The 9,368-nt window shown below is 36.7% G+C and overlaps 1 protein-coding gene across 1 annotated transcript in view; it reads left to right on the top strand.

Annotated features, from left to right (window-relative positions):
• Positions 1-8,529, top strand: part of DMD (dystrophin) — a 153,022-nt gene extending 144,493 nt beyond the window's left edge. Inside the window, exons 16-17 of the mRNA XM_017887669.1 lie at positions 1,236-1,267; positions 5,887-8,529. Coding sequence (XP_017743158.1) covers positions 1,236-1,267; positions 5,887-5,898 — 44 coding nt within the window. The 3' untranslated portion in view covers positions 5,899-8,529. The remainder of the gene's footprint in view (positions 1-1,235; positions 1,268-5,886) is intronic.
• The last annotated feature ends 839 nt before the right edge of the window (positions 8,530-9,368 follow it).

Below are 9,368 nucleotides of genomic sequence, written 5' to 3'. Positions count from 1 at the left end.
TTTTTTTTTTTTTTTTTTTTTTTTTTTTTTTTGTATTTTTTAGTAGAGACGGGGTTTCACTGTGTTAGCCAGGATGCTCTACGATCTCCTGACCTCGTGATCCACCCGTTTCGGCCTCCCAAAGTGCTGGGATTACAGGCTTGAGCCACCGCGCCTGGCCTGTTTCAGGGAGTTTTTAATCTTCTTGGAGCCACTGAGAATGAGAATGATGGGGGGAGGGGAAAGGGAGATGCTGTACTGGATCTCTCACAGCTCTGCTTTAAACTGCTCCAAATATTGGAATTCCATATAAGATTGTTTTAGGAGATGTCTCATTGCTATAGTTAAAACAGTTTGAAAACCAAGGTTTTCAGTTTGAAGACCTTGGAGATAAAGGAAATTGAATGCCCAAGACATGCTATTGACATGTATGGTCAGAGGTCCCTACTTTTCTGTCCAATTATGACTTATCATAGAACACTTTCTCATCAGAATCTACTTTTGAAATACAAATAAATGCATACAGATGTAGGAATCTATGAATCAAGGCCAGTGGGTCTTTAGCCATTACCTCTTAAGGCTCCTGATATTTGTTGAATTGAGGAGGAAGCTGAAAGCTCATTCCTGGATCTGGCTCTGTGGCTTGCCCATTAGTGGGACTTACCTCTTCCCCTCGTCTGTTCTTTTCTATTTTCTCAAATGCCTCCAATTTCATCATGGACATGCTCAGCTTCTATCAGACAGAACAAATTCTCCCAAGAGGATGGAGTCCAGCCTCTATTTCGGGTTCTACCTTGCATTTGATGTGCAGACTTTGGGCACACAAAGTCAACTACTGTTTATGTTTCAATGTGCTGATTGTCAAGTCAAGAGTGAAGAGATTCTGAGATTTTTTTTTAACATTAAGTTTGAGTTGTCCTTGAAAACAATGCCCAATTTGTCAGATTTCTATCCTGTGCCAGTTTTCATCCAGTTTAATGCGTGAACTCTATGGATTTTATAAATGACGTCTTCTGGATCATGTTATCTGTTCACACTGATCTTAAGTGTATGTAAAGGTTATTTGACTAGATGTGTCTTTTGGGTTTTTTGTTTCTGTTTTTTTTTTTTTGTTTTTTTTTTTTTCCCAGCAGAGAATAAATGGTCATCTCAACATTTGTTTGGTAAAAGAAGCAAATTGATATGAAATTGTATATTTATGCATGTTTTTTTTCCCTTTCTGATATCTCTGCCTCTTCCTCTCTCTATTATTAAAGGAAGAAATACCCCTGGAAAGCCAATGAGAGAGGTTAGTGAGATTCAGGCTCACGGCCATGGCTTCTGTCTGTCTCATCCTGCTTTTATGTTTGGCGTTTGTGTAAGAATTGTGTGTGTGCACGCGCATGTGTGTATTACACATTGTGTCATCATGTAAGGATGGTAGTCACCTCTCCACTTGCAGCTCATGAGGAACATTCCTCAAATGTTCATTGGCGTTGTCATCACCATGACGACAAGACTGGGGTTGGGGAGCAAGAATCTCTTTAAAATGGCAATCTTTTCTAGTCCCTAGGTTGGAATCCTGCAGTTCATCATCTGTTGCCATTTGCAACACAAACAAAATCTTCAAAATAAATTTAGCCTTGAACATAACTGATGAGTCATAAAGCTTTCTTCCACTTCCAGGACCTTAGCATTTTCTGCCAGCGCCCTTAGTTTTATTCTTCTGGGATGACTTCATTTTGCTTTTGTTTCCTTTTCTTGGTTCCTACGCTCTTTCTTTCCCATTTTAGCGAACATTTGTTGAGCACTTACTGTGTGCCAAGCATTGTTCTCAGCACTTGCCATCTTTTCATCATGTCATCTTCATGACAAACCTGTGAGGTAGGTACTCTTATTAACCCCATTTTACAGATAAGGAGACTGAGTCAATGAGAGAGTAATCAGTGTGTCCCAGGTGACAGAGCCAGGATTTGGATCCAGGCAGTCTGCCTCCAGACCCACACTCTTAACTCTCTTGTGAAAGGCTTACATCATCTCAACGTACCCTTCAGAAGATGATCTTTTTTATTTGGTATCTGAAGCCATACAGAACAATAACCAGTTCGATTAAAAAACTAAATATTGGAGTCTTGAGAGTTTTTTTAAATGCCTATTTATGGGTTGAAAGGGATAGGGTGCAGTCTTATCACTGAATGTGGTTTGAGGTTTTACAGTGAAAGATGCTTCTTACTCCTATTCCACCAGGAATATTGTCTGAATATCAAATTACCTAATTAAGTGACTGCTGGGTGACAAAAAATGTTAACTGACAGCCCAAGTAAAACAAGGTTGTCTTTACTAAGAATTTAATCTGCAGGTAGGAGAAAAGGAAAGCTCTCCCATGGGATGGCAGTGTTCTGGGAGACAGGCTGGATGGGTGGAGAGTCCTTCTTATATGAGAAGATTCTGGACTCCTTAGCAATAGGATGGACTAGAGTGACCACTGATTCATTTAAACACAGGAGTCATAATGAAAACTCTGCCAACATCGTGCCATACAAGTCTAATCAATTTAATGATCCTTCAGTGTGTCTGTGCCAGTGCCTCCTTCCAAGGCTTTGGGCAGTGGGGCCAGGGAGGGAATGTAGGCTGGGAGGAGAAGTTGAGGAAACCTGACTTGGTGAAGCATTGAATGCTCCTGATGGTTTGCCTGGTTCATGTACTTCGTATGTGAGACTTCTTGGGTTCATTCTTATGGTAAGTGCCCCTTAAAATTTATTCATTTTAACTTTTGTAGAAAATGCACCATAATTTTGATCACTTTAAACATGTTTCATTCACAAATGAATTTTAGAAAAGGCTAGCACGTGTAATTGAAGTGATATAGGCATTTGCAGACTTGACTACCTGAGGTGTATGGTGTTCAGACAAGTTTCCAGAAGCCAAAGAATCAAAACAATAATGACCTTTTTTAATGCTATGAAAATATCCCAAATGTACAGTAGACCAGATTTTTTTCAGAGATTATAGAGAAGAAAAGATAAGCAAATTTCACTGTAGTATTCTGGCTTTGCACTGGCCAATTGAATGCTAACAGTTTATTTGGGAATTGTATTTTTAAAAATTAGAGCACCAGATTGCTATTGAGGTCTTGGATCTTTGCCAGAAAGTCTCAATTCCAATCACTGTGGAAAACAATTCCCTCAGGCACTGGTGGCGTGTAAGACTAAATGTGTTGCAGTTAGTGCCAACTTGGAAAAAACAAACAACTGCTAATGTTCAAGGCATAGTGCCTTTGTGTTCAATAATCCTTGCTTAAGAATGGATTAAATTAATTCTATAGATACAGTTTTCTGTCACCTTGTGCATGAAGGTGATTGCAAAGGCCTGAATCCTGGCTGCTTTTCAGTACCTCTCATACTTCATAGTATGAGATTGTAATTTTGACTTTAGAAAAATCTGTCAGGTAAAATTAATGACCTCCCGAATGCTCTGCCTTACACACATGGATAATAGAACTAGGATACAAATCTACTTTCTATATTCATGTCACAGTGCAGTCTTACCCCTCCAATGGATTAAACTATGATTCTTTGGGGCAGTAGTTTGTAAAAGAGATTGACTTCTTTTTTCTGGATCTAATGAAAAACTCCATGGAAAAAAATTAGAATTATTATTCTGGTAAAGCAGGTATTTAGTGAAGTAACCAAAGGCGTAATATAGATGATGAGGTGACTCTAAAAGTTATTTTTAAAGCACAAAGACGGCCACAAGGTCATTTGTGAAAATGCAGCAGTTTAAACCAGTTAAAGGCCACCCAACTTTCTGTGGGAGTGTGCATGGTTCATTAAGAATAATGAACCTTGTTTTCCCTGGCAGATTTTTAAATAGCAGATACCCCTAGAACTTATGCTTCTTGAGACACTCAAGAATTTTCCTTCCAGGTAGTAACTGAACACCATTTCAAGGAAGAGAAGCACCGCTCGCTTGACTAGATAATCTATAAATGCATTTACTTGTTTTACTATATTTTGAACTGCCATCTACATCCCCTAGCACACAGCCTAAAAAGACACTTTTTGATTATCGATAAGCTGACAGGAAAAAAATGAGTTTTCCCCCCTTTTTCGTTGATGTTTTGTAATATGTTTTCTAGCTACTGTGGGTCATGAGAAATACTTCGAATTACATTCAGGCATCAGGTTGTAAAGGTCTTGGGCTTTGTTTTGACTGATTTTGTTAATAACTGTAAAGATTGCTAGTAATTAAAAATTCGTAGTCCGTCTATTTTCAGTTTATGCATGAATAATTATGCAGATTTCCCAGGGTTGCTGGACAGTCAAAAATAGATACAGGGGAAGCCCTCCAGCTTGGTAGCAGCAGTTACAGTATTTGTACTTTGAGCTCTAAGGAGCAGCAAAGGCCCCACTGTGTCATCTTCCTGTGGTTTTTATGGCACAGAAAGCCAAAAATGATTTCAGTTCTTCACTGAGGGCTGCCAAACTATTGGTCCACTTTATGAATAGTGCATATGCTGTGTTAAAAATGTTTATACTTGCAGTCTCAACCAAAATCCAAAGCGATTTTCTAAAATATAATTCTCCATGAAATTCTTTGCACTAATAAAGCACAAAAAGATATACAAACTTGGTCACCTTAATAGAAATGCCTGAATAATATTAAACAAGTCTTCAATTGCTCTGGTGCCATCACTGTGTAAGTGCCTGCCCATGTAATCCTCTTCAGATCCTCCCATATTTTGTAGAGAAGATAAGATAGATATATCTCTTGAAATAAATATTAAAACAATACTCTCCCTAGTCTATCTTTAATTTTTATTGGGATTTTAACAATTATTATGGGAAGCTGTAAAGTTGATACATGGCAAAGTAGTAACAGCCTAGTAAAGCATTTCAGTTCCAAAGACAATACTTGAATAGTGGAAGGATTTACCAATGTGCGATAATTAAAATTAATTAGTCATATAAAACTATGGGACATAGATGAAAAGGCAAGCCATAAAGTATGTTTCAGATTATCTTACGGCAAATCTGAATTTTGCTACAAAGTACCCAGGGACATTATGCTGTTCTTTTTCTCCATGCTGGGAGATTTGTGCTAGGTCATGCTGCATTATTATTAAAAGGCTATCGTGATAGTTAGTTAACCCTCATTTAGGAGGAGATCTAAGATGGATTCACAGAATACCCAAATGCATACAATATATGTTGGTCACCTTATAATTAGGCTCTAATTTGGAATGGGAAGTAAGTTTTATTCTGAGGTGTCCTAATTCAAATGTTAATAGTGCACCAAAAGGTCAATTCAAGAGTTTGTTTTTCAACCCAAGTAAAAGCAGAGAGAAAATAGCCACCTCCACCACAGCCTCAGAAGCAAGCCAACAGCCTGAAACAGCTTTGAAATGAAAATTTCAGCTCTGAAATGAAAATTCGTGTGATGGGGGTGATATTGGAGGTAATGGTGTGGTAGTTGTGAGGGTGACAGAGGCAGTGATGGTGGTTTGATAGTAAAAAACATTAGTACAAGTAGAGAGAGAGTAAGTAATCACTCATAGTCAAGGTGGAAAAGATGTATCCCATCATGGAATATTCCTGTTCTGAGAGAAATCTTGTGCTTATCTGTGGAATTCTTTTGATATATATTTACATTGGGAACATGAGTATAGCTTGACATTTTTCCATTTAAACACCAGTAGCCTGCTCCAACATTAAGCTGATACTAACAAACAACGTGTAATGGCTTCATTAACAAGGCTTTGCTTCTTCCTGGAAACTGGTGAAAATCAAACCTTGTTGTGTATACCCTCGATGCAGCTTCTGTGTTGTCTTCACCCAGAAATGGGGAATGATTTCCCAAATGGCAAAGAAACAGAGTGATGCTATCTGCACCTGTTGTAAAGTCTGTTTGTCTGTCTTTGTTTTCCAGGACACAATGTAGGAAGTCTTTTCCACATGGCAGATGATTTGGGCAGAGCGATGGAGTCCTTAGTATCAGTCATGACAGATGAAGAAGGAGCAGAATAAATGTTTTACAACTCCTGATTCCCGCATGGTTTTTATAATATTCATACAACAAAGAGGATTAGACAGTAAGAGTTTACAAGAAATAAATCTATATTTTTGTGAAGGGTAGTGGTACTATACTGTAGATTTCAGTAGTTTCTAAGTCTGTTATTGTTTTGTTAACAATGGCAGGTTTTACACGTCTATGCAATTGTACAAAAAAGTTATAAGAAAACTACATGTAAAATCTTGATAGCTAAATAACTTGCCATTTCTTTATATGGAACGCATTTTGGGTTGTTTAAAAATTTATAACAGTTATAAAGAAAGATTGTAAACTAAAGTGTGCTTTATAAAAAAAAGTTGTTTATAAAAACCCCTAAAAACAAACACACACACACACACACATACATACATACATACACACAACTTTGAGGCAGCGCATTGTTTTGCATCCTTTGGTGTGCTATCCATATGAAATTCATGGCTTTTTCTTTGTTTGCATATTGAAGATAGATAGGACTTCCTCTAACACCACCAGATGACTACTTCACACTGCTCATTTGAGAATTGTCAACGACTACTTCACACTGTCAACTGAGTGGGGCGGGCTGTGAGTTTTCATTTTATATATCTATATAAGTATATAAATACTATAGTTATATAGATAGATATGAATTTCTATGGACTTTTTCCATTTTTTAAATGTTCGTGTCACTTCCTAATAGAAAGAAAGAAATTACTTCTAGTCATCCAGGCTTACCTGCTTGGTCTAGAATGGATTTTTCCCTGGAGCCGGAAGCCAGAAGGAAACTACCACACTAAAACATTGTCTACAGCTCCAGATGTTCCTCATTTTAAACTTTCCACTGACAACTAGAGTATTGAATTTTTTTTAAAGGGAACATGTGAATGAATACACAGGACTTATTGTATCACAGTAATCGGCTGGTTGATTGATTGATATAATTCATTCAGCTTCCTGCTGCTGGCAATGCCACGATTTAGATTTAATGATGCTTCAGTGGAAATCAGAAGGTATTCTGACCTTCTGAGCATCCAAAGGTATTTTTCACTCCCAAGCAGTAGCAGGATGATGACAGGGCTGGAGGGCTATGGATTCCCAGCCCATCCCTGTGAAGGTGTAGGCCACTCTTTAACTGAAGGACTGGATGATTGTTCATAATACATAAAGTTCTCTGCAATTAATTACAACTAAATTATTATGCCCTCTTCTTACAGTCAAAAGGAAGTGGGTGGTTTTGTTTTTGTTGCTGTTTTTTTAGCTCTATTTTTCCATGCTGGATGAGTTTTTAAATGCCACAAGACAATTTAAAATAAACTTTGGGAAAAGGTGTAAGACAGTAGCCCCATCACATTTGTGATACTGACAAGTATCAACCCAGAAGCCCATGAACTGTTTCCCTCCTTTGCATTTCTCTGCGAGTAATTCCACACAGGTTTGTAAGTAAGAAGGCAAATGGATTCAAATGTTACAAAAGTAAAAGCTACTCCAAACCCTTCTTGGGGGATTAGACAGGTTAAATATATAAACAAACAAACAAACAAACACTGCTCAAAAATTGGAGAAAAGCTCAAGAGGAAAAGCTAAGGACTGGTAGGAAAAAGCTTTACTCTTTCATGCCATGTTATTCCTCTTTGATTTTTTAAATCATTCATTCAATAGCCATCACCGTGTGACCTATAATTTTGCAAATCTGTTACCTCTGACATCAAGTGTAATTAGCTTTTGGAGAGTGGGTTTTGTCCATTATTTTGTTAATAATAATTAACATCAAACACGGCTTCTCATGCTATTTCTACCTCACTTTGGTTTTGGGATGTTCCTGATAATCGTGCACACCTGAGTTCACAGCTTCACCGCTTGTCTATTGCGTGATTTTCTTTCTTTTTCCTTTATAATTTTCAAAAGAAAACCCAAAGCTCCAAGGTAACATATTACATGAAGATTTGGTTTTTGTCTTGCATTTTTTTTTCCTTTATGTGATGCTGGACCTTTCCTTTCTTTACCCAAGGACTTTTAAAACAAACTAAGATTTAAAACAAGGGGTTACTTTACATCCTACTAAGAAGTTTAAGTTTCATTCTAAAATCAGAGGTAAATAGAGTGCATAATTTTGTTTTAATCTTTTTGTTTTTTCTTTTAGACATTAGTTCTGGAGTGAGTCTATCAATCATAATATTTGAATAAAAATTGAGAGCTTTATTGCTGCATTTTAAGCATAATTTGGACATTATTTCGTGTTGTGTTCTCTATAACCACCAAGTATTAAACTGTAAATCATAATCAATGTAACTGAAACATAAACATCACATGGCATGTTTTGTCATTGTTTTCAGGTACTGAGTTCTTACTTGAGTGAGTATCATAATATATTATGTTTTAACACCAACACTGTAACATTTACTAATTATTTTTTTAAACTTCAGTTCTACTGCATTTTCACAACATATCAGACTTCACCAAATATATGCCTTACTATTGTATTATAGTACTGCTTTACTGTGTATCTCAATAAAGCACGCAGTTATGTTACAAAAAAGTGTTGACTGGACTGCAGTACTTTATTTTAATTTAGTTATTTACTTTTTAAATAGGTAATACATGCATATGAGTTAAAAACTATAATCTAGAAAGACAGTGAAAAGACTCCTAACTACCCTTTCCCCCATATCATCCTCATTGCCCTGAGTAGACATTAATTTCTTATTTAGTCTTCCAAAGTGTCTTTATTACTATATAAGCAATTAAAAAAAAATATGTTCCTTTTTTTCCTCTTATTTCACAGGATATAGCATTCTCTGTACCCAGTTATGTGCCTTACTTGTTTAAATTTAAATATGGACTCAAGAAATCTTTCTTTCATTTAAATATAAAAAATGCTTTCTCATTCTTTTTTATAGCTGTATAATATTTCATTATATGTTCACAGGCTATTTTATTTAAGCAATTCCCTTTGGTGGGATATGTAGTCTGTTTTCAGTCTTTTGCTATAACAATATTGCACATTTCTCATTACATCATTTCATTTGTGCACAAATATATCTGTGGGATACTTCCTAGAAGTGAGATTGCTGGGTCAAAGGGAGTAAGCATTTGCAGATTGGGAGATACATTTTGAGCAGTGATAGTCAGTCATAGTGTTTGTTGTGTTTGTTTGTTTTTTGTTTTAATAATGACAAGTATATTAAGTCAGTTTGCAATTCATACTTTGCTTCTCAAGAGAATTTCATATCACTTCTATTCTTGTTAATGTCACCAGACTTAAGAGGATGCATGAGTAGTAAGAGACACCTAAAACGATGTCTCAGAACTGGTTCCAGGGAAGACTCCCTTACCATAGTCAACCACCACCACGGGGAGAACCTCTCCTTTGCCCCTGC

The sequence above is a fragment of the Rhinopithecus bieti genome, unplaced genomic scaffold, assembly GCF_001698545.2.
Source record: "Rhinopithecus bieti isolate Rb0 unplaced genomic scaffold, ASM169854v2 scaffold_17701, whole genome shotgun sequence".
NCBI classification, from domain to species: Eukaryota; Metazoa; Chordata; class Mammalia; order Primates; family Cercopithecidae; genus Rhinopithecus; species Rhinopithecus bieti.
Note: the sequence above shows the minus strand (reverse complement) of the source record. Positions and strands in the feature narration are given on the sequence as shown.